Raw genomic sequence first — 26,326 nt, 5'->3', positions numbered from 1 at the left:
TATCAGCAAAAATAGTTTTATCTCATAGTTCACATTACATTTGTATTCACTCATATAAAATTCCAACTAACTGCCTGAGACTACACTGCAAAGAACACACTTCGTTAAAACTAAATTCCCTTGTTTTCAGTGTACAGTGGGGCAAATAAGTATTTAGTCAACCACCAATTGTGCAAGTTCTCCTACTTGAAAAGATTAGAGCGGCCTGTAATGGTCAACATGGGTAAACCTCAACCATGAGAGACAATGTGGAAAAAAAAACAGAAAATCACATTGTTTGATTTTTAAAGAATTTATTTCCAAATTAGAGTGGAAAATAAGTATTTGGTCACCTATAAACAAGCAAGATTTCTGGCTGTCAAAGAGGTCTAACTTCTTCTAACGAGGTCTAACGAGGCTCCACTCGTTACCTGTATTAATGGCACCTGTCTGACAGGTCTGTCTGACCTGTCTGTCTGTCTGACCTGACTCATTATCGGTATAAAAGACACCTGTCCACAATCTCAGTCAGTCACACTCCAAACTCCATTATGGCCAAGACCAAAGAGCTGTCCAAGGACTCCAGAGACAAAATTGTAGACCTGCACCAGGCTGGGAAGACTGAATCTGCAATAGGTAAAACGCCTGGTGTAAAGAAATCAACTGTGGGAGCAATCATTTGAAAATGGAAGACATACAAGACCACTGATAATCTCCCTTGATCTGGGGCTCCATGCAAGATCTCACCCAGTGGCGTCAAAATGATAACAAGAAAGGTGAGCAAAAATCCCAGAACCACACGGGGGGACCTAATGAATGACCTACAGAGAGCTGGGACCACAGTAACAAAGGCTACCATCAGTAACACAATGCGCCGGCAGGGACTCAAATCCTGCACTGCCAGACGTGTCCCCCTGCTGAAGAAATCACACATCCAGTCCCATTTGCAGTTCGCGAGAGAGCATTTGGATGATCCAGAAGAGGACTGGGAGAATGTGTTATGGTCAGATGAAACCAAAATAGAACTTTTTAACTTTTACTTTTATCTGACAGAATTGCAGGGGTGCCAATACTTTTGGCCATAGTGTATGTTCACAGTTCCGATTTTATTTGCATAATTCACATACGTCAAGTTATGGTTTGTTCTTTTTAGTTTTCCCCAGTAGTACTTAATATACTTTCACAAATATTATTGTGCTCATTATTTATTTGCTACTGGATAGAACTGTACAATGCTACACTTGAGTCTCCATGGCAACACGAAAAGCAATAGCAGATAAGATTGTTAACCATTGTTGAGGTTCGCTGGGAAAAACATTTTCTATCATTACATTCTTGTATTCTGTTGTAGCCTTATAATGTTGTCTTGCTTAGTGTACTATGCACCATAAATATTTTAAAGTAAGTTTCCCTACTGTGTTGTACAATATTGACCGTGACTGGCTTTTGTGATTTTCTAAATATTTCTGGACTTCACTGTACATATGTATCATCATCCAGTTTATGTAAGTCTTTTGGATATATATCAAACTGCCCATGACACGAAGAGGTGTATCAAATACTTGGACCACCCAGTGCGTGGGTTCAACGACAGACTATGAGCCTGTGAACTGCTGAGTCAGCGGGCTGGAGTGTGCTGTTTCTACGCTTATGTCACCAGTCATGTGTGAGTTATTGAGTGTGAATCAGCATGGTCAGCCTTTTCTGTCAATGTTTTTAAAACCACTGTCTCGTTTATATTGTCTATTGCAAGAGTGGGTGAGGAATGGAGGACATGGGCGTTTGATCAGATGCCACCATGTATTTGTAAAACTCCCACAGGACCTATTCTCCTCCTACCCCTCAGAACTGCCCTCCTTTTCTCCCTTTGCTCACAGTGAAAGATATAAGAAGTACTGTACAGTGCCCTCCATAATTATTGGCACCCTTGGTTAAGATGTGTTTTTTAGCTTCTAATATTTTTTTTCATTCAAATAATATGGGACCTTAATGGAAAAAAAGAGAAAAATCCAACCTTCAATACAAGTGCATTTATTAAGTGGGGGAAAAATCCCACATAAAGAAATAATTATTTGACATCAAATAATGTGTGTCACAATTATTAGCACCCCTGGTGTTAATACTTTGTACAACCCCCTTTTGCCAACAAAACAAGATCTGGGGACAGAGATGGAGGAGCTTGATTTTGTGTCTGGTGAACATTTCTGTGTAAATTTGGCCATATGTTTAGGGTCATTGTCTTGCTGAAAGACCCAGTGACGACCCATCTTCAGCTTTCGGGCAGAGGGCAACAGATTTTAATTTAAAATGTCCTGGTATTTCAAAGCATTCGTGATGCCATGCACCCTAACAAGGTTCCCAGGGCCTTTGGAAGCGAAACAGCCCCACAGCATCACTGACCCACCCCCATACGTCACAGTGGGTATGAGATGCTTTTCAGCATGTGCATCTTTCGTGGCACGCCACTTAGTGTTTGTTGCCAAAAAGCTCAATCTTGGTCCCATCTGACCAAAGCACACGATCCCAGGCTAAAGCTAGTTTACATGTTAGTGATATAAAAAACAAGTATGGGGACCCCTGATCAAGTTTCCTTTACAAATAATTGGTTGTAGGGGTCAGCAATTTGTGTTAGATACAGTCAAAGGTGTGGGTTTGCATAGGGACTGTAGGGACAGAACACTACCAACTTTTCAGGATGTTCAAATTGTCCCTACCCACTTTTATGCAACCTTATTTGCGTTATATAATGACTTAATTTTTTTTTTTAAACCAATTTAGATAGTCTTCCCATATGTTGTAAGGATAGAATTGACCCTGCCATTATTAAGTGAATCATTTTTATTATGTTCAGACTTACCTTTACCCCTCTTGCCTTGCTAAATGTGGCATTTTTTCCCCTGAAACGTATACAGTATTTGATTGGCTGATGACTTGAGCCCCCCCCCCCCCCCCCCCCCACACACACACACACACACACTAACAGCCCCGACAGAAATACGACAACATGCTACCTCCTCCACCCCCTTTGAAGAGTAAGGAAATTAGGTTTTTTTCAGCCAGCAGCCACTATATGTAAAAAGACATCAATGTTGTGGAGGTGGGGAACACATCCCTAATTTTACTGCTGAAAGTCCGACCTGCATCAGAGTTAGCATAACATTAAACTGTGTCAACTTGCTAACCTGCAAAACTGGAGCAGAAAGCTGCTTTTGAGAGAAGTGTCCTCCTGTATGTGTTTTCTACTGTTAAAGTTAATTAAACTGCGAGAAATGTAATGAACCGAGGTTAACCCTTTTCACCCCAATTTTCATTTTTATTTTATTTATGTGCCTTACAGCAGCCTGAAGGAGCTTTCATTTTTTGTTAAGATGTGGACAAAAGCAGTAGTATTTTACCTGAAGGAAGGCTAAATTTTGATTTATTTTTGTTATTGCCGGACGAAGTTTTTTCAGTTATATTTAATTTCTTTATTTAGACCAGGGGTCCCCAAACTTTTTCCTGTGAGGGCCACATAACTTTACTTTTCCTTTCTCTGATGAGGGGCCGGGATCAGTTTGTAACTGAAAAAGTGTGACGATTGCAGGAGTGACCAAATATTTATTGTTTTTCAGAAAGCCACAATCAAATAACCCTTTCTGGATTCTTAAGTAAATAAAAATAAAATAAAATAAAAATAATATAATATAAAATAATATAATACAATAAAAAATAATAACACTATTAATTAAGTAGATAATAACCAAATAACCCTCTCTGGGTTCTTCACAGAAAAAAGCCAGGAAATAAATAACACTATCATTAAAAAAAAAAAAAAAATCAAAATGCTCTCTGGTATTGTTCAGGGGGGCCGGACCAAATGTGGAGGCGGGCCGTATCCGGCCCACGGGCCGTAGTTTGGGGACCCCTGATTTAGACAAAGTTGAGCGGTCTTAAATTTTTTGTGTTCCTGGATAGTCAAGTGATTATTAAATATTTTGTATTTATTGTGTATGTTAACATAATTTAGGTTATGTTCAAATATTGCAATTTAATTGCTGCTAAAATCCAGACATTTACTCAGGAGGTTTTCAAAAATGTTTCTTTAGTAGTTTTTGAAAACAAAAGTTTAAATCGAACGGTGTATTGGCTAAACCAATACATATTAAAGTTAGTACAAGTCAATACTGATTTATTTTGCATTGATCATTTTGCCTATCAATTACAGTGGTTTGAAAAAGTATCTGAACCTTTTGGATTTTCTCACATTTCTGCATAAAATCACCATCAAATGTGATCTGATCTTTGTTAAAATCACACATATGAAATAAACGTGTCTGCTTTAACTAAAACCACCCAAACATTTATAGGTTTTCATATTTTAATGAGGATACTATGCAAACAATGACAGAAGGGGGAAAAATAAGTAAGTGAACCATCACATTTAATATTTTATGGCTCGCCCTTTGGCAGCAATAATTTCAACCAGACGCTTCCTGTAGCTTCAGAACAGTGTGGCACGTCAATCAGGACTAATCTTGGCCCATTCTTCTCTACAAACAGCTGATGTTCAGTCAGATTCCTGGGATGTTTGGCATGAATCGCTATCTTTAGGTCATGCCACAGCATCTCAATGGGCTTCAAGTCTGGACTTTGACTTGGCCACTCCAGAACGTGTATTTTGTTCTTCTGAAACCATTCTGAAGTTGATTTACTTCTGTGTTTGGGATCATTGTCTTGTTGCAGCATCCATCCTCTTTTTAGCTTCAACTGTCTGAGAGACTGCCTCAGGTTTTCCTGCAAAACATCCTGATAAACTTGTGAATTCATTCTTCCATTAATGATTCCAAGTTGTCCAGGCCCTGAGGCAGCAAAACAGCCCCAATCATGATGCTCCCTCCACCATGATTCACAGTGGGGATGAGGTCTTGATGTTGGTGAGCTGTTCCATTTTTCCTCCACATATGATGTTGTGTGTTACTCCCAAAAAATTCAAAATTGGTTTCATCAAAACTACTGTGGAGTGTCCAAGTGCCTTTTTGCGAACATTAAACGAGCAACAATGTTTTTTTAGACAACAGTAGCTTCTTCTGTGGAGTCCCCCCCACGAACACCATTCTTGGCCATTGTTTTACATATACATGGTTGCGTGCACTGAGATATTGGAATGTGCCAGTGATTCCTGTAAGTCTTTAGCAGACACTCTATATAGTATATTTTTTTCAAAAAGTTACTCAAGTAAATGTAACGGAGTACATGTAACGCGTTACTACCCATCTCTGAGTAGATCCTCCTTTGCAAAAATAACATTAAAAATAATACACTACCTTTGAATTTGTTGAATTATGAGTCTTGTGATTAGTTGTGAAACAGTAACAGACAAAAGTTGCGCATTGATTGTGCCATATGACATACTGTTTGTCTAAATCAGGGGTCCCCAGCCTTTTTTCCACCACGGACCGGTGTGATTTGGGTCCTATTTTTTCACGGACCGGTGTCAAATTTTGCACCCTTATAAAAATTTTCTTCCAAAGCTTTTGTGGCGGTGAAAAAAGCCCTCTTTTATATTCAATTGGACTCTCAATGTTATCCAACGGTGCTAAAAAACTATCTACATCATAAACATACAGTACATGTGCAACACGAAAATGGCGTAAATTAATGCTTAATGACTTGGCGAAGTCGTTAAGTGAGAGAGCTGCGTGCAGTTGTTGTGTGCAGCTAACATGGCAAACCTAAGTTAATATTCCTTTCTTTAAAGACAGTTTGTAGTGTGTACTTTGGAATCGCTACATTCGCGGTCATTTTTCACGTTACACGCATGGCAAAATTGTCAGAACACCGCCAATGTGCGGCAGAATACAGTAAATATAAAATAAAATTTGTTTTAAGCCCCGTCGTGTTAATAAGTGCAGGGAGAATACAACTCACCCGCTGAATCAGTGGGAGGCCTGAGCTTGTTTCGTGGAGACGAGATGGTCCCGAGATGGGAGAGTGGGCGAATAAGATACGATGTTGGAAATTGTAGCACAGTTTTCAGTGCTCTCCTAGCGATGTCAGGATATTCCGAAATGACTTTAATCCAGAACCTCGGTAGAGTTGTTATCTCAAATGTACATTTAAGGTCACAATTAGAGATGTCGGGTCCGATCATGTCATTTTCAAAGTATGGGAATCGGCAAAAAATATCGGCCATGCCTTTTTTTAATATATATATATATATATATATATTTTTTAATTATAGCGTTTTCTAATTGTATTTAACGTTACAGACATAATATGTTACACTCATCCAGAGTCTTTAGTTTAGGCTTAAGGTAGGGTTATCAGATTTATCCCAATAACGGTGGTAATTAATTTTTTAAAAAAATGTATCACGTTAAAATATTTAACGCAATTAATGCATGCGCTGCACGACCCACTCACGCATTGTCGCGCTCAATGTGTAATGGCGCCGTTTTACCTATATAGAGAGATAAAAGGCAGCGTAAAATGAGTAGAGTGAATTTTGGCAGCCTTTGGAGCCTTTTTTTAATTGGCTAAAGCCTTACAATCCCGCCCCCTACGATTAGAAATATCATGGGAAGCAATGTGGGGAGGCAAGGTAGCAATTGATCTTTTAACACCTTATGTTATTTCCCAACGCAGAGAAGATATATCAATTGGTAGCACTACACACAGTCATGGTTCCACTTCCCATCATGCATTTGGGCATGGCCACAGTATCATTTACTGCTAGCTCAACAAATACACTAGATGGCAATATTTAGTCACAATATACAAAGTCATAAGTCTTTCTATCCATGGATCCCTCTCACAGAAAGAATGTTAATAATGTAAATGCCATCTTGAGGATTTATTGTCATAATAAACAAATACTTATGTACTGTATGTTGAATGTATATATTCGTCCAAGTTTTATTCATTTTTTTCTTAATGCATTGCCAAAATATATATGAGCGGGAAAAATTATCGGGAATGATTGGAATTGAATCGGGAGCAAAAAAAAAAAGCAATCGGATTGGGAAAAATCGGGATCGGCAGATACTCAAACTAAAACGATCGGGATCGGATCGGGAGCAAAAAACCATGATCGGAACAACCCTAGTCGCAATGATTGGTGATCTCTACAAGCTGATTTTTCTGTTGCACAGACATGCTCGAATCACTGGGTTTATTCACATATGGGTCACGAATCCACTCCTTCGCAGTTCGTGGGTCTTTAGTGATTGGGAAGTAGCATTGATTTTGTTTTCTTCGAGGTTGCTTATCTTCTGGCTCGTCAGGTTCCCTTTTCCCTGTAAAAAAGCTGTCCAAATATGTCTGTTTTTCGGTCATTCTAGTGTGGGGGCTAATTATTTTTGGGGAACAAATGTGATGGCCGACGAACTACGTTATTATCAAGGCCAAGCGCACACAGATATACAAAACAAGATATACTGCTAACAGTCCAATCAATGCATTTCTATGAAGACCTCCGATCCTGTAGTTGTATATCTAGAGAAGACAGAGATATTGGTGTGTTAAGCAGCACAGGCCAAAGTCAATCGGCCAGAATGCAGTTGTTAATAAATTATTTTTTTATTTCTGCGAGGCCCGGTACCAAATTCGCCGGTCTGCGGCCCGGTCGTTGGGGACCCCAGGTCTAGATAACCGTCTCGCTGTATTGAATTGTAATGGAGACTTTAAAATTCCTTTAGTTTTTTAAAAGTAGACAGAAACCTGCACATGCTGAACGTACTCCATTTTCTTCATGGTCATGAAACTGCTGTTTCTTTTGTGTCAGATTTTGTGTCAAGGATTATATCATTTTGATTGCATCAACAGAGCGCCCCAAATCCATGATGTTACATTCGTAAGGTGGGGCCGATCATATAGTACAAACAAACAAATAAATAAATAAAACTTTGCTTCTTGCAGTTCTGCATTTACAGTAAGTATGTTTTAAGATCAGAAATAGAATGTCTGTGCTCCAGGCTTTGTAAACATAAGGCTTTTATTGATTTTTTTTTTTTTTTTTTATGGGATCTGATATATTTTACAATTTACTAGTTCATTTGATATCACTTTGTATTTTCAGGGAAAGTTGAAAACATATAGCCTACACATACACCCCGTGTGTATCTTTGAAATGAGAACATTGCCTTTTGAAAGGCTAAGAAGGCAATGATTTTATTTCTTTTCCAATTCTATAACTATGGACAGTTGACATATTATCTTCCATTTGATGTTTTCAGAAGGAATTGTCTTTTACATTCCTAATTAAAATGTGGACTCAAGTGTGTCCTTTTTGTTGATCTGTCACATTGATAAGATACAAGATTTACTCAAACCATCCAACATACAGAATAAAATGAAAGTACAATTACAGATTTTCAACTGAGAATGCCACAGTAACTAAGTAACTAAATAGTAAGGTGCAATTTATCAGTCTTTTGTTTTGGTGTTTTTTTTTTTTTTTTTGAAAAAATAACTTCAAAAACTAAAATCAATGATGAAATGTCAATCTTGCATAGGAGAATGTACATAAAAGAAGTGCGATAAAAGTACGTACGACTCATCAGCTCGTGAAGATGACATCGTCAGCTCAGCTAAATAATCCTTAAAAGGACAAATCAGTATTTTGTTTTACTTTTTGTCTGTCATTAGCAGTTGAGGGTTGGCAGATCTATGATGAAATTCCACAACCATCAAAGAGGTCTCAGAGTTAAACTCAAAACAGATTCAACCACACAAAATGGCTGATGTGAGCAAATTGGCTCTATGGATGAGGTCCTGATAAAGATCTTAGATCATTTGGACGCCGCTGACCATCATATTATCAAATATGGGAGAAGAGTGTCCTGAAGGAAGCGAGGCCATACATATTGGTTAGTAAGAAGAAGTCTGGGTTTGCGTCCGTACTGCAACGGCGCGCTGTGGGCTTCATTCGGAAGAGCCAAACTGCTCCTGCATGTTGCTCAGCTCTTCGATGAGCTGCTTAAAGGTGATCCTCTTCTCGGGGGCGTGCTCCCAGCACTTGCGCATCACGTCATACACCTGCAAGCACACACCGGTTTCAGCAACAGTGCTATGAAAGCCCTTTTAGCATTTATCCAATAAATTTATACATTTTGAGCCCTATGGACGAGTCTATCAAGTGCCAAGTCCTCATTAGTGAGACAGTTCGACACACAATGGGAATAATTAGCAGCACTTTTCCAAAGGACAGTCAAAGGACAGAAGCACATCAATTAAAACAATCTGTAAAGAATCAGTTGGCTGTCGAGAGACCGAACCAAAAGTGTCTTACTGGTTTAGGGCAGCCATCCGGTTGGGGTAACCTCTTGCCCTCCTCCAGCACAGCGACCAAATGAACAATGCTCATTTGACCTTGGCAGGATCGCATCATCTTGGAGAAGAGCTGCAAAATGAATAGAAACTACTTAAGTACTGTACTGTCAAAGATTTTAATAAGATGGCAGCTACTTTAACGAGACACCTGATTTGCGTGGATACACTGCCCTCTAGTGGCAACAAGGAAAATGACATAACTCTTCTCACGTGGCTGGATCCAGCTGCTCCATGTTAAGACTAACATAAGGTTAGGTTTTTGTTTAGGCAAATATGGTTGTTTATGCATTTGTAATTTAGTTTAGAGGTACATTTAGTAGTACAATTAGCTGTTTTTTTTTTGTGGGAATATGTGTTGGAACGATTTGTTGAGAGCCCTGAAAAAAAATAAATAAATAAAAGTTAGCGTTTTATAGCATTTAAGCTAGTGGACTTTTTGGTTTGCAAGTTAGCCAGTTGTTTTCTTCTACTTTGATCCTCATTTATTCATTTTTTAATACTTATTTGAGGCTATTTTTAATTTGGTGCAATCTTAGAGAGTTGTCGTTTTGCATCTGCTAAAATTGATTCTGAAACGCATTAAATGTTTCTAATTCGATTACTCAATTATTCAAACTCACCAATTGATAGATTAATCGATTATTTCAATAATCGATAGCTGCAGCCCCAGTTATAACCCCTATAAAATCTTGGCCATTGTGGAACTATTACCTTAAAAATAAAAAACATATCTACGTGCCAGTCTTGTAGTCAGCCCAAAGCCCCGTCTCATAAAACAGGAGCATTGCTTTTGTACACGTGTTTTTTTGTCTACAATGACGATAACGAAAATATTTCATCGACGAACAATTTTTTCCATGACAAAGATGTGACGGTGACGAGCTAAAAACGTGGCTTGGGAGACCAGAATAAAATGGGGCGAAAGCCAGTTTTCCTCTGACGAGATGACAACGAGATGAAAATTTCTGTCGTGTTCACAATGCGCAATATTTTCATATTGTACGTGGAGTATGTCAGCTTGCATCGTAGCAGTGTTTGGGTCGTGACGCTCATGTGAGATGTGCTGCGCCACTCCTCATACACTGCAAAAACACACCTCCTTAAACATGGTTAAATTCCCTTATTTGCTGTGTAAATCTACTAGAAATAAGTGAAATTATCTTCAAGTAAATTTTAGCTGAAAATAATCTTAAACGACTTATCTTAAGCAATAAATTAGTATATTTACTCTTAAATAAAGCTTTGAAATGTCAAAATGTTCTTGATTCAAGAATAGATATTGTTCAAAACATTATTTCAAATCAAATTTTGCTCGATTTAGGTGAGAAAGTTTCAACTTTTAGATCTTAAGAAAAAATAGTAATATTGACGAGAAAAAAAGTCTTAAATGGCATTATTATGTGAATTAGAATCATATTTTGAGACGATTCGACTATATACAACAATTTAGCAAAGCGCAGATGACGAGAAATTAGTCTTTTAATCTGCCGGTTAGCCACGCCTACCATTATAGGGCTTTAGCGTCCCCAACAGGTGGATGACGTCAGCGGTAGACTGGGCTCATCGGTTTTACTATTTAGCCCATTGAGGGGGGAATTGTTCAGAACGAGGAAAACGCGACGAAGAGAGCCGCAAAATGTCATTGTTTCAGTCTCTCTACTCCAATATTTTTACAGGATATTCTTTTTATCCAAGTATTTTTCCCCAATAGCTATATAAATGGCTTGAGAAGGACCAGTCAGCCTGTCGAGGGGAACTATTCACAACTAGGAAAACGCGACGAAGAGAGCGGCAAAATGTCATTGTTACTGTCTCTTTACTTCAATATTTTTACAGGATATTGTTTTTATCCAAGTATTTTTCCCAATTGCTAAATAAATGGCATGGTCATGACAAATAACAGTCTTGTGCTAAATGGAATATGAAATAATAAAAATCCATTTATTCAAGACGACATGGCAAAATTACTCCATAAATGGTCAAAACTGTCGACTTCACCTTTACTGTCGCACCTCCCGAACGATATTTTATGACACCTAAATCGGACATATGTCATTTCCCTTCCCTGGCTTCGGAGAATGTACACAAACCAGAAGGAGTGACAGCTAGCCGACATGCTAACCCGAACTGAGTGATGTTTCAAAGTCTTCGAAGCGGAAAATCAAACATAACTAGCCTGGATTATTTGACATGACGACCCGGTTGTCAATTGTCTTCGCGGATCGGCAAACCGCCCGGCGGAGAGTAATTTACAGTTCGTTCCCCAGAGGAGGGTGGCTGGAGTTGTTGTGCAGCTAACGTGCTGCTAATGAGCATGTGGAGAGCTTTTTACATGCCTATCAATGATCAAACGTAAGTAGTCCTTTATTTAAAGGAAGTTTGTAATGTTTACTTTGTAATGGCTGTATTCGTATTTGACATAATACAAAACAAGATGTTTACTCACTTCCTCGTAAGTCCAATGGTCCCACAGTAAATATCCACGGTGAATGGGAACCTTTTGAAACTCCAAAAAGGCGCATACGCCTCTCCCTCATACAGAATGATTTTTCTGCAGCCGTTTGGCTGGCGTGATGCAAAAAATAAACGTATTAATCCGCAAAATCAGCTGAATCCTTCGTCCTCATACACAACAGTACACTGTATAGTGAAGAGGACGTCTTCTACCGTACACGTCACAGCGCCCTCCTCCTCAATGCAAGACCGAAGCCGGAAGTCACTCATTTTCATGGCGCGAGATTAAAAAAACTAAATAAATACAGCGATCGCTTCCACACACATCCAAGCGGTCCATATCATTCAGGGGCATAAAATACCGCGTGTATTATGAAATAAACATGCTTTTTCGTGTCACATGCACTTTAATGTACTGTATTGGCCCGAATATAAGTGTTTTTTGCATTGAAATAAGACTGAAAAAGTGGGGGTCGTCTTATATTCGCGGTCTAGACATTATACCCATTCACGACGCTAGATGGCGCCAGATATCATTGAAGCGATGTTCTGTCATGACAGATCTCAGCTACTCTCAAGTTTAACCAGTTTGCATATTTTTATTGCAATGTTTTTCCTTATTCAGATTTGTTTCAAGACTACAGTTACAGTTAGACTTCACTTTGATGGTTAATGCAGTTATTACAATTTTGTTGTTTTATCACAATAGATTGGTTTATTTACATTTCAAAAACTAGAAGCCATTCATTTACGAATCTGTTTGCACTTTAGTTTACATATTTAAATGTTCAGATATTAAGATTTGAATGAGGTAAAATAACATGCTTTGTCTCTCAAATATATTGTTTTAATCATTTGTTTCAGATGTACTGTAATTATTTTCTGTATAAAAATTAATTTGGTGTTAAAAAAGTCTTTTTTCAAACTTTAGTCTTGAAAAAGAGGGGATTGTCTTATAATCAGGGCCGTCTTATATTCGGGCCAATACGGTCAGTGGAATATTTTGACGTCTATCACTCAAAACAAGATGAAGAAAATGATATGACTAGATTTAAGAAAAATAAACTAATGAAGACGTTATAAAATTTGCAGTGCAATTTAGGATGTGTTTCAATCTAAGCTGTGTTGCTTGCTTGGTTGGAAACACATGGTAAGATTTGTTTTCTTATTTTGGCAAGAGAGAATATGTAATGTTGCCTTAGCCTTTAACCCTTTAAAGGGATCCTCAATCTTAAAGGGATCCTCTATTTTTAAGACAAGTAATTCTTAAAAGATAAATGTTAGTATGAGTTATAATAATTATAATAATATAATAAATCATCTTTGAAGCCTAGTCACACTGTAATTACGTCACCAACGTGCCGCTGGTTGGTATCATTTGAAAGTGCGGAAGTTGAGGTCCACGTCCATTTTTACCTGAAGCTTATTGACCAAATAAAACGGGAGATGATGTCATTTGGGTTTTATAGTTTTATTGCCCTCATAAATAAACATTCAAGTGCTTTATGGACCATGTTTTTATGTCCATGTTTCCATCATTTCTTGTCCTTTTTAAAAACCGAAAGCACCACGAAAGACTACAGATCCTAGGTGCCATTGTGAGGTCAAGAAGGAAGGACGTAATGTGAACATTTTTAATAAAAGCCTGAGCGACGCGCCACCTAAGAAGAGGGAGGCGAGATCGCGAGTGACGGCGGGTTGGATTTACGGACGAGTGTCCTGTTCAAGGGGAAACGATTGGCATGCCTGAAAAATTGAACTGAACTAGTTTATTGTCAATATTTTTAAGACTTTTTTTCAATGTTAATTTTTTTCCACAATCAATCTTTTCAATTTGTAGATAGATGTGTGTGTTTGAAAAGCTTGATTGCATGTATATACTTTTGATGGGTGCAATACCTAACCTCACAAAGAGATATCCTCCAAACCCTTTTTGCGTTAGATGTTATATATATACAGTATATATTCATTCATTCATTTTCCAAGCCGCTTACCTATGAGGGTCGTGGGGATGCTGGAGTCTATCCCAGCTAACTATGGGCAGTAGGCGGCGTACACCCTGAATCGTTATTTTCACTATTTTGCACTGTTAGTCTACTGTACATAACGTGTTTTGACCATAGTATGTGTAAAGGTCAAAAACGCCTATGACCATGCCTGTTGTTTGTGTTTAATTGTAAAATTAAAAAACTGCTCAGTCTTATTTTATTCTGTTGAATGTTTATCCTAACAAGTTGAATAAATACTACCAAGCTTTAAAACGGTTGTCAATGGGACATCAATATTACAAATTTTGACAAAAGATTTTGGGATTTTTTTTGTCTATTTGGGTCCAAAATGTTAATTATAATTGGTCCGTTAAGAAAACAAAAGTTTGGACATGAAAGTTATGGTGTCCTGAAAAAAGGGACCCAACCATATAAAGGCAACATCAGAGGCATGCAAACTTGGGACGAAATTGGCTCAGGTGTTAAAGGGTTAACAGTCTGTGATGAGTGATCATCACACACTAAATGTAACTCGTCACGTTAGCATTAGCATCAACTTTAGCGTGGCGAGCGTTCTCTTATATACTTGGACAACTTATTTTTACATACAGTTTGTGGCTTCTAGGTGGGTTCTTCGACTAAAACTAGACGAAGACGAACACATTTTTAAATGCCTAAAATATGACCAGTACTTTTGTCCAAAAGACTAAGACAAAAATATATATAGGGCTGCCAAAAACAACACTGTTTGGTACCAAGGAACTATGTCCAAGTGACTTTGGGAGCCTTATATAGAGCTTTGCCCCAACTCAGGGCTTTTTACCACCTTGTGGCATTGTACTGCATTTAAATGAATTTCTATAACTACAGGTGCCTAACAGTAGTAGTGTAATCCAATCTTTGCCAATACTCACCGGGTAATGACAAAACTGTGGGAAGGGGCATTAAAACGTGTATGATTGTGCTCACCTGCATGGGGTTCTTGTCATTATCACAATAGGTAACAAGCTCATACATGGTCACTCCAAAAGACCAAACATCGGAAGCAAGGTAGAACTTGCAGTGAGTCAGGCACTCAGGAGCATACCTGGAAAAAAAAAAAAAAAAAAAGCACCAAGTGACTCAGGCTAGAAAGCACTGTATCTGAATTGTTGCCATACTTAAACATGAACGTTCCTATTGATGCTAACCACATTAGCCTTTGACAGTACATGTGCACATGCAAACGTTTATGCTATTGACACACTGAGGATGAATCTAAAAATTTAAAACTGCATGCATAAAAAACAAGAAAGTATAATTAAATGGAAAAAAACTGAGCCATGAAATCTCACTTATAAGTTAATTCAGGTAGGAAAGCTCTAGCTACTGTAATGTGTTGTCTCTGGGAATGGGGTATGGTGCAGAAGCTTACAAAAACTAACTACATGTACTGTTACCCATTAACTAGCGCTCGATGCAAGCCTGGCTCTAAAGCTCAGTCACTTTGTGCTCGTACTAAAATACACCATCTAAAATTCTCATTTCACATGTATTTACCAGTAAATAGGACTTGGATTGTCATCCTTGACCGTGTAATAGACTTCATTGTCTTTAATGCTTTTGGTCAGGCCAAAGTCACCGATCTTCACAGTTCGCTCGTTCTCCACCAGCACATTTCGGGCAGCCAGGTCACGGTGGATGTAATTTTGAGATCCCAGATACTCCATACCCTAAAAAAACAGACGAATTGTATCAACTTGTTCTCTTTTTATTAATGATTAACTAACTTTAGGGGGGAAAAATGTAAACGTTCCGCTACAGGATGTGGAACAAGCTTCAATCATTCAAATCAAACTGCTCATCATGATGAAAAATCACAACGAGAAGGAAGACTGGGATAACAGACTGAGCTCCATAATGCACATTATTCGTTTTCACTACTCAGATGTGTTAATTTTCATTATCAAAGAAGAAACAAGAGACCACACGGTACCAGTTACTTACCCTGCATATTTGAGTTGAGTAGCTCAGCAGGGTGCTGAGACTGATCTTGCTTTTCTTGTCAGTAAGGTAATCTTTCAAACATCCCAGAGGAAGAAACTCCATTATCAGCTTGGTGGCTCGACCACCTGCTCACACACAAACCAAGATGAGGACACCAAGTTAGGAGCATAAAGAGGTTTACTACTAATGTTGGTGGGGAAGGGGGGGGGGGGGGGGGGGGGTCTAATTCCAAAACAAGTTTCCTGACTGGTAGGTAATAAATCCTCTTTATTTCTCCCTTAATATCTTCAATTTCGCAATACAATGCTACTCTCATTTTTATGTACTGTCTTTGCATTATTATCCAGTGTGCATAATTTCAGACTAACATTGGATGATGGCAAAGACCAAAAACTGATACCGTGTCTGTTTTTTTTTTTTTTTTTAATACTCTACAAGTTAACGGTTTCTGGTCGACATGTGATAAGGTCTTCATCTAAACGTGACTATTGACTCTGTACGCACTTACCTTCCTCCAGACAAATCCCCTTGTACTTGACAATGTTTTCATGGTAGAGGGCCTTCAGGATATCAATTTCATTCAAGAGATTGCTGCCCTTCTCTTGTCCATTCTCAGACTTCAGTGACTTCACCGCCACCAACTCGCCAGTTCGATCTCCTCGAGGATCATATCGACACAACTCCACCCTACCAAAGTGGCCCTTCAGGAAGATCAAGACAAGTTATCATATTATCTATAAAATTCAGCAGATATGCACTTAGCAAAATTCAGTGTATGAACACTGAACTGTCTGTACAAAGATTTTAATCCAAATTTTCCGTATACTTTGATGGATTTTACCTAAGGTTTTAATTAACATCTCAATACAGGTAGTCCCCGGGTTACGAACAAGTTCCGTTCCTATGCTGGCGACGTAACCCGAATTTCCACGGAAGTCGGAATCAACCCTTTAGTAAAATAACTATCCAAAAAGTCCAAAAGTATGGTATTTTGTTTTATGATGAAGAATACACTGCCCTCTGGTGGCAGCGTTGGGTCTGGCTGGACTGTCACCTTGTATGACAGTAGCAGACCCAGATGTCTGACATGGATAAAGGATAGCTGCGCTCTGGTTTGGCTCACATAAAGCTATAAGTTGTTTCAGCTAATATCTGTTTGTGTATGTATTTTTAATTATGTTTACAGCTACAGTTTGTTGAGTTATGTGTGAGCAATTTGCTATGAGAATTGTAAATACGTTAGCATTCGTAGAATTTAAGATAGCGGACTTTTGTTTGGTAAATTAGTCTTATTTAATTTACTACATTTAGACATTGATGAGACTATATAGACGTTTGAACACCATTTTTTTTGTGTAGAGTATTTTATTGTTAAAATGCGTGTCGTATTGAACATAAGTGTACATATCTGTGGTACAGCTTTACAAATTGTCAAAAGTGAAGGAAGTAAAAAGCTTCAAAAAGCACAATTTCCTTGTTTGCCATCCTCACGTTTAGTAAGGACAGAACACATCATATTAATAAAGTAAAAAATAAGATACTGCGAGGTACAACAAGGTACTGTTTATTCGATTAAAAAAAAAAAAAAAAAAAACAGGGTCCCCCCCAGGATTGATAAATCTAAATTCAAGACTTTAAAGACCTTTTTTAATGCCATTTCAACTGAAAATCAATACTTTTCTCGCACCCATTATTTAGATCATATTGAATCATACTAAATAAAGCACTGCAAATCAAATTTAACCTCAATTACTAAGTGTGTTTGACAAAAGAATGCACGTATATTGAAGATACAATTAAAACACATTTAAAGAACATTATAAAGTCTGTCAGAATTTTTTTTAAACACACACACACACACACAATAATTATGGACAAAAAGACCAGCCATCTTCTGTAACAGGCTAGCCGCTAGTGCACCTGCCAAGACCCCAGTGAACATGGCTAACTCTTGAGTTAAAACGGCGAAATTCACGTTCATTCGAAAGGCAAACCGAAATGTTTAAGCAGGTCCACTGCCTTCGCATGACCCATAAACTGCAACCTAATGTATCTGGATGTAACTTGAGCCCCTATCCCATACTCCAAAACAACGGGAATATCGTGGGACTTAACCATGCAGCAGTTGTGTGTGAAAACAGTTTCCCGTGTCGACTGACATGGGAAGCAGTATGCATGAAAGCAGGCGTTAAATTCCCGGGTCACAGCAGATGGCTGATGACTTAAATATCATAGCGGTGGCCGATGCAACTTCCTCCCTCTTCACAGTAAGAGGAAAAGTGGTAAACAAACATCGCAATTATAAACATAGCAAGCTGGAAACAGCTAAATTAAACTGAAAACATGATCAAAATTAAAATGTCAATTATTACGTCGGGCCGGGCCACGGTTCTTTCTCGCAAACTTTTTGAAATAACTATATATTAACGATGTATGAATGATAAACTAAGGAATACTTGTTATAAAATAAATAATTTGGATTTTAAAAAAGAGGGCACTGTATGGTCATTGCAGAGCCAGAGCGTGCCTAGGCTATACGCCCTTTTTAATCTTCCCCTCTGCGAGTCCGCAAAACCGCATCTGTTTATTTATATTTAACAAACTTTTCCAGCGTTATTTTGTTGTGTAAATAAATTTATAATGATCATAAAAATATGTAATCTATTTAAACATTAAGAAAATGTGCGGTTTTTTTCTGCCAACTGAGAATTCGTTATAAAAGACAGGCTTTTATGCAGACATCGTCACAAATGTTATCAAACAAAACGCGGGTCGGGCTGGACTTTTTAGCCCCGATTTTACCTCTATCTTAAAGTGTTGATGCAGTTACGAAGTCGTGAATGCTCCTTCCGGAAAAAAAAAAAACCACGATTTGAGCAACATTATGTTTAACCAACTTTTCCAGCGTTATTTCATTGTGTAAATGCATTTATAATGGTCATAAAAATATGAAGACTATTTAAATATTAAGAAAATGTGTGTTTTTTTCCTGCCAACTGAAAATTCGTTACAGAAGACAGTTAAGACATCGGGAACGCTCCCTCTGGAACAAAACGCAATATGACCAACATTGTGACAGCCGATGCCGACCAAAAATCACGTAATATCCGAAACAGATCACCAATGGACTCATTTGAAGTATATGAATGGTGGTCTGTTTTGGTGTTCAGAATCCACAATACTTCTTCTGCCTGCAGGGTTTTCGTTCCACCGACAAACGGACGCATTCCCGATGCAGAGGTGGATGGATTCTCCGTTTTGCCGGTTATGGTGGTTTGGCACGCACGAGTTGCATTTCGACTTGTAGTGCAGTGCATCGTAAAAATTCTATGCGTCATCTTCGTTATGGATTTAAAAAAAAAAAACAAACTTTGTCACGGATATAATTTAGGTTGCACTGAGATGTTCTTGAAAATTAAGAGCACGGTGAAAAAATTCCAGACATACAACAGCTAATTTAATATTTTTAATACCTTTAATAATGGAAAACTAAATTCAATGCTTTTTTAATACTTTTAATAACCCGCGGGTACCCTGAAAAAAAAAAAAAAAATACTAGAGACAAAATGGCGCAAGAGACTCCGGCGTCGTAAAGTCGAAATCGTGCAAGTTGAGTCCGTCGTAACCCGGGGACTACCTGTACAAGACTTTTTATTAATTTCAACATAACTTTTGTTAAATACAATGCTTGCTTGACTAGTATCCCATAAAACACAGGTGTCAAACCGAGTCCAGAAAGGGCCGCGTGGGTGCTGGATTTTGTTCCAACCGATACAACGCAGAGAGTTTAACCAATGAACTTCCTGCTGAAAGAAGCAGCACCTGACAAAGTTTACCTGATTACACATGTAAAAGATCTAATTGGTGAAAAGGTGTCCTCTTCATTGGTTGGAAAGCAAACCTGCACCCACTTGGCCCTTTCTGGAATTGGTTTGACACCTGTGCCATAAAAGGTTGTTGATTCAAGTTTCTGACAGATTACAACATCAATCTCTTTGCATTTTTCAAGAATGACCATTCTTAAGGTCGAATGGAGACTGATGTTCCACTTTGTTTTTTCAGAATTCCATTTATTTTCTTTGATTCAATGTTATTCATATCAATTTATTTTCTTTGATTCAATTTTTCTCTCAGACGCCAGCATGCCATGTGACGTTACAGGTCAAGGTCATGCGCATGCTTGATTCTCGTTTGAAGCAACCAACAAAGACTAGACGCCTCATTGAATTAGGTGTACCAGACGCAATAACAATCATCATAATCTCGAGATTTAAAATTGATTTTCACATGGTTGTTATAACGTCAAATACGTAGGCCTAGCTAGATGCCTATACTGTAAGTGGCTAACTATAATTCCTAAAAACTGTAGAATGAAATAAACAGAAGTAGTTAAACATAGCTTTTTTTTGGTTTTTCATTCATCTGTAAACAAAAAAAAAAAGTGAAAAGATAAACCCAAAATATAACGATGCATATTGCAATATGCCTTTGTTGTATTTGGCCAATTGCAATACAGTTCAAGCTGCAATACAGAGTAGGTACTACAAATAATATACACATTGTGAACCAGCAAGACTATCTCACCTGTCCCAGATCTCTGATAACCTTCAGGAATCTCTTTTCAAACACAGTTGGATCCACTTCTGATGTAGGCTGTGGTTTGATGGATGGATCTATGAAAGGAAAAGAAGCATAATCCTGGTTACAACATAGCTGTGATTCCTCATGCATAAGTGGCATCTTAAAATGCTTCCTAAGCAACGTTTCATCTTAAATTTCTTCAAATTAGGCGGTGAATGTTTGCATTCCACATCATTGGATATTTTCAAATATTGTTTATAAAAATCAAACATGAATCCAATGCGCTCCTAAGGTAAGTGCAGTAGACAGATTTGATCTACCTGTCGAAAAACTCAGCGTTTAGCTAAACAATAACAATGGATTTAACACACACACACCGTTATCAGATATGTCACCTCACCTGAAATGTACATGTCTAGTAAATTAAGGAGAAAAAGGCAAAAAAGTCAAGATAATTAGCACAATTCTGAATCAAGCACTCAGACCAGCAATGTAAATTATCTGATTTGGCTAAAATCTGCTGTTTTTGGTCACACCTCTTTATTATGGGATCAGCACATGAAATGTTTAGTCTTCCTTATACACACACTACTCTTACTTTTTTCTTCCAGTTTGTCAATATCTCTCACAATAGCCCTGAAGAAAGGTCTCTTCTTTGGATCATAGTTCATGCAGCGGATCATTAGTTCAGCCAACTCTCTGTAGTCCGGGGTCACAAGCTGGTACTCTGTTTCATAAAACCTCTCCTTCTGTTCAAATCAAAATCCACACCAACAAATTTCATGAGAAGACTAATGCAGACCGTTTTTCAGATCGGTTTGAGATGGTAGACAAAGAAAACCCTTTGATTTTGTTGACCATTCATCTCCCTACCTCTGTGAGTTTCTTTTCTTTAAGGGGCTCCTCTCCATCATAACAAATCTCCCACAGGGTGGTCCCAAAGCCCCACTTGTCAGCTGCAATACTCAGGGAGGTCACACCTTTCACATACTCAGGTGCTATCCAGGGTATGCGATGCACACGTTCTGCAAAGCAAGAGAAAACAGTCAACATCGGAAGTGCAAAATAAGAGCAAAAAATAACAGCAACATGTTCTTAACATAATGGATGCTATTGATGGAGCTAGACTGACTAATGAGAGAGGATGGCAGCGAATGATCAGTCAAAATTGATTGGATATCTACTGTCATCAACTAGTATGGCAGTGGCTCTAACCCCCGGGCCGGGGACCGGTACAGTCCATACCGTAAATGGTACTAGGCCGCACAGAAATAATAAATGATTTATCAACGACTGTATTCTGGCCTGTGCCGTTTGACACATCAATCTGCCTGCCTACTCCATTGACTAGTCCGAGTAGAGATATGTGGATGTCACTCCCTAGTGGTGGCCGCCATTACTGGGATGTTTACACACCTCAGTAGCTGCCCAGCGACAGTCAATGTAAACAGAAACGTTAGCAATAGCACACTGGGTATGTCCGGTCATTTTGCTCGGATTAGTCAATATAATAATAAAACTGGATAGGATGTTGTCATAGACACAGTATATAAAAAACAGATGCTAGCTCCAATTGATATCTATGTGCGCTTGTCCTTGATAATGACGTAGGCACATAAGATTTGTACCCGGAAATAAAAAGCCCACACATTAGCGAAGATGACTGTAAAACAGACGTCTTTGGACAGCTTTTTACGGGTAAAAGGCCACCTGACGAGTCAGAAGAGGAGCCTATGCAAAGTCTAAGCTGCATAAAATGTGGCCAAAAGTTAGCAAACAACGCAATGAAGCCTTCAAAGCTGCTTTGGCAAATAGAGACTAAGCGCCCTGGAATAATGGATAAGCCTTGGAAATGGAATGCCAAGAAACCTTTCACGATTGGAGAAGAACTTATGATGCCTGCGACCAAGGATATTTGCCGTCAAGTTTTAGAGGAGGCCGCCGTTAAAAAAGGTTCATCCAGCATCTTGTGAGTTACATTTTCCCTGCATTGAACGTTGGTTTTTAGCCCCATCGTGTTATTTTATATTTGCTATATCTTTCTGCCACACATTGCCGGTCTGTGGGGGAAAAAAAGGCCCGCATTCCACTGGTCCGTGGTGCAAAAAAGGTTGTCATTATTTGTATTATTGTCACTTGTATGTAATTTATATCAAAATAATTACATATACATACATACCCATTACATGTATTACTAATACTGGACATGTCCTGGCTTTACAATTAGCAAATTCTTAAATTTTAATGTCATGTTGAATGCTCGAATGAAAAAGTAATTTCCAATTTATGTTGATTTAAATCAAACAAAAACTGACTGACTTCATCACCAATGCCATCAAACAATTATGTGGCACAGACAGATGGGAGCAAATGATTTGGAAGAGGAAGAAGATGAGAAATCAAAGAAGTGGTGAAGCAGTGCAGAATCATCAGAGAAGGAAATACAATTGGTGGCAGATTGTTCTCTAATATACAAAACAACATTGTAGTTTCATTATTTGGAAGCCAAACACACCCTCTCTTGTGAGTACAGTGATTGGAATTCCTGGGTCACTGAGCTTGATAAAGGGTCCTCCTTGATCATCTTCAAGTCCACTTCGGGCGAGCAGAATGTTCTTCGCACACACAAAGCCATGGACCAACTTTTTGTCTTCCTGAATGGTGAAAAAAAAAAACTATTTAAAATCTCACAGGTGTATTTTATTATACATATTAAATTGTGCAAGAAGATTGACATGCTTAAAAAAGATCTGCATGTGTTTCTTACCAAATAGCTGAGAGCTGAGGCCAGCTGCTTGGCCACCTGGAACTTCCAAGATGTGCTAAGTGGGCATTGTTGCCTCCTCATGAATAAGTCCAGTGGTCCCAGTTCCACAAACTCTTCCACAATGATATCTGACCCACAGAAAAACAGGTTTGCCACACAGAGCTTTCTTCCAAAAAAAGCACATAATTTTGTAGCTCGAATTTGCACTTACTCTCCAGATGGCGGACACAGACCCCATACAAAAGCACAATGTGCTTATGGGAAACTTGCCGCATCATACTTGCAGTTTCAAAAAACGCCTGAAGAAAAGAAGACATACAAAATACGGTAATGATATGTTAACATTTAGAACAAAGTGTTGTTAATTTAAACAGTGATCTCACCAGGGAAATATCTCTGTGCCCTGAACCCAGAACTTTGAGCACCACTTTATACTCTTGGAAGGATCCGTAACCTATGTCATCATCATTTTTTACTCTCAGTGTGCCAGAGAAAATGTTCGTTCTTGTGCCGCGACCAAGATGCTCCTCCTATAGTGCACAGCAGAAGAATCACAGCATTGAGCATATGCGTACATAACAGTGCTTATGTAATCAAATAAAGACCATACAGAATATTTTGTCAGGAACCTTTAAAACAAGGCTAAAAAACTAACAAATAATACAAGCCACAAACAACACCAATATTCTTTAATGTGGTATTTTACTTTCTTTATTTGTATAGCTTTGAGTGACAAAGTTTCAAACTTTTTTCTTTTTCAGATGATTTGTTCTATGATGTTATGCCATTGAAATTCAAAATATCCTATTGTATGGTAATAGTTTTATTTATAGAATGACTGAAGCAGGTTATTAAAAAATGCATAATACGAGTAATTAGTCAAATCATTTTGAGAATATTTTAATGGGTAGCCCTCAAGTGCTAACATTATTATCAAAAAGATTATCTGCAATATTGTATACTAACATCATTTTATGATAAGCGTCCCCGATCGTACATGTCATTTCCACTTTTTAGACTATGTGGCTGTGTATTATACAGGGTGTCCATAAAGTCTCTTTACCATTTAAAACAATTATTAAAAATGCAATTGATTAGATATTTTATTCAGATTTGTTCTATTGTATTCAGCATTTATTGAAGGTTTTTTTTTTTTTTTTTTTACCTCTTTTAATACACGTCTACATGGGCTACATTAGTTGCACGAAACACATCAAGACAGTACTCGATTTCTTGCCATGTTCGCTGTAGCATATCCTCATCAATTGTGGCAATGGCATTAGCAATGGCAACTAATGGTGCCCATGTATTAAAAGAGGTAAAAAAAAACTTCAACAAACGCTGAATACAACAGAACAAATCTGAATAAAATATCTAATCAACTGCATTTTTAATACATTTTTGAAATGGTAAAGAGACTTTATGGACACCTTGTATTTTCTCTCTAGAGCAGGGATGTTCTAGCCTTGCAAGCAGCGTGGTACTGCCTTATTCATCATACAGTACAGTCTTGCCAAATTCAACTGTCTAACAAATTCCCAGGTCATTTGATGTTCAAGCCAATAAGGAGAAAGAGGCGTGAGCAGCAGACGAGATGAGGAAGCAACTATCTGGTTGAATACATTGTCGAAGTGCAAAGCGGTTCTTGTCGATAGGTCAATTTCTGAAGTTTGGTCAGAAATACACTTCATTTCCTCATTAAAAATGAGCAATGTCACGAAAAGCTTTTTTTGATGGGAAACAATGTTTTTTCTCTTCTGCGAACCAATACATTCTCATGTGGCTAAATCTGGATTAGTCGCGAGTCAATCAGAGGAAAAAGGCGGGAACTTCAGATGTGACCAGGAAGCAAATATCTGCTTGCATACTACAGAGGAATGCAAAGCAGTTCGTGTGTATAGGTCAATTTGGGAGCTTTTTTATTATTATTATTATTATTTTTTTTTAAATACACTTAATTTCCTCATTTAAAAAGGAACAAAGAGCATGACTAAAATCTTTTTCACATGAAACGACATTTTCGCAAGTGTGACGAGAAGAGCCATCGTCCAATCAGCAGCCGATATGAAGAGCCACCGTTCAATCTGCAGCCCTATATTTTTTTGAAGGTCCCTCCCATGAAATCTATCTCGACTGAATCTTTCCCAGATTGATAAGTTAAATATATTCACAGATGGAAATTCGTATATGGAACAATCAATCTGGCTTGCCAGATTAGGAATGCTCGCTATTTAGCTCAATTCTGCAAATTTTCCTGGTTAAAAAAATGTTTAATGAAGTGAAAAGATTACAAAGTCAAGTAAAGGAGATGGAAATGGCAGCACGCTAGATACACACCCTTCATTAACTTACAAATATTAAAATTTTTGAAAATTCATGAAAGCTCCTTCTTAAAGGGAGCTTCCGTTCAAAATTGTCCCATTTTTTAAAGGCCAAACTTACTCTCTGTAATCATCTGAAACATACTAGCAAGGATTAGTCCCAATCTGTCCAATATTTTTTACATAATTTGACATCTAAAGTATGTCTGCCACAACAGAACACTTCCGCATCAGAGATCATACTTCCGTATTACTCCATTCACAAGTCACAAATGATTGGGGTGTAATAATGGTATACACATGGTATTGTATGTCTATAAATTACTGGGCCAAAAATATACCAGTCAGGGCCACTTGAGATTTACCCACCGCAAATGTGGTCCGCAAACTAAAATGAGTTTGACATACCTGATAGAAAAAGAAACAAAATGAAAGTATACCTGTTCAATTTCTTCCTTGTGAATGCGATGGATAATGACCTGGCACTCCTGCATGGGCGTCGGAAGTACTGGTGCTTTATCGTTGGTGAACACCAGCAAATTTGATATCTCTACAACAACCAACAAGCAAACATGATTAAAACAACCATAAGTCTTTGCTGTATTTGACAAAATAAATACCGTACGAGTGTGAAGCAATAAATACGACATATTTCATATTGTTGTTTGTCAATTTCATATAGAAAGTATTCAATTGATTCAAATAAACACAGTTAGCTCTGTAAAGATAACGAATTGAGTTGACAGAAAGCTAAAAAAAAAAAAAAAAAGGCCACTGAGCAAACTGTCTAATTTGTGTAATCAATACATGCACATAAATGGCGCTGATCAATGTGTGTGTCAGACATTTGGCTGCATTATAGATCCTTATAACATTTTAAATTATATTGTCCGTCTTATAATATTTTTATGTTCATTGTTTACAAAAGTCATATCATTGTT

The 26,326-nt window shown here is 37.9% G+C and overlaps 1 protein-coding gene across 4 annotated transcripts in view; it reads right to left on the bottom strand.

Annotated features, from left to right (window-relative positions):
- Positions 1-3,832: 3,832 nt before the first annotated feature.
- jak1 (Janus kinase 1) overlaps positions 3,833-26,326 on the bottom strand; it is a 67,447-nt gene continuing 44,953 nt past the window's right edge. For 2 of the 4 annotated variants that reach the window (XM_057840292.1, XM_057840293.1), the window contains 14 exons: positions 25,826-25,935; positions 23,448-23,594; positions 23,276-23,363; positions 23,065-23,192; positions 22,813-22,951; positions 21,171-21,322; positions 20,896-21,046; positions 20,301-20,389; positions 16,225-16,417; positions 15,717-15,841; positions 15,270-15,442; positions 14,700-14,817; positions 9,248-9,358; positions 3,834-8,994 (listed from right to left, as the gene is read on the bottom strand). In XM_057840292.1, the coding sequence (XP_057696275.1) occupies positions 8,881-8,994; positions 9,248-9,358; positions 14,700-14,817; positions 15,270-15,442; positions 15,717-15,841; positions 16,225-16,417; positions 20,301-20,389; positions 20,896-21,046; positions 21,171-21,322; positions 22,813-22,951; positions 23,065-23,192; positions 23,276-23,363; positions 23,448-23,594; positions 25,826-25,935 (1,838 nt within the window). In that variant the 3' untranslated portion in view covers positions 3,834-8,880. Of the gene's footprint in view, positions 8,995-9,247; positions 9,359-14,699; positions 14,818-15,269; positions 15,443-15,716; positions 15,842-16,224; positions 16,418-20,300; positions 20,390-20,895; positions 21,047-21,170; positions 21,323-22,812; positions 22,952-23,064; positions 23,193-23,275; positions 23,364-23,447; positions 23,595-25,825; positions 25,936-26,326 lie in introns of all 4 variants that reach the window. The other 2 variants (XM_057840294.1, XM_057840291.1) reach the window with 2 other exon arrangements.

This window comes from Corythoichthys intestinalis, chromosome 7 (genome assembly GCF_030265065.1).
Source record: "Corythoichthys intestinalis isolate RoL2023-P3 chromosome 7, ASM3026506v1, whole genome shotgun sequence".
In the NCBI taxonomy this organism is placed as follows: domain Eukaryota; kingdom Metazoa; phylum Chordata; class Actinopteri; order Syngnathiformes; family Syngnathidae; genus Corythoichthys; species Corythoichthys intestinalis.
Note: the sequence above shows the minus strand (reverse complement) of the source record. Positions and strands in the feature narration are given on the sequence as shown.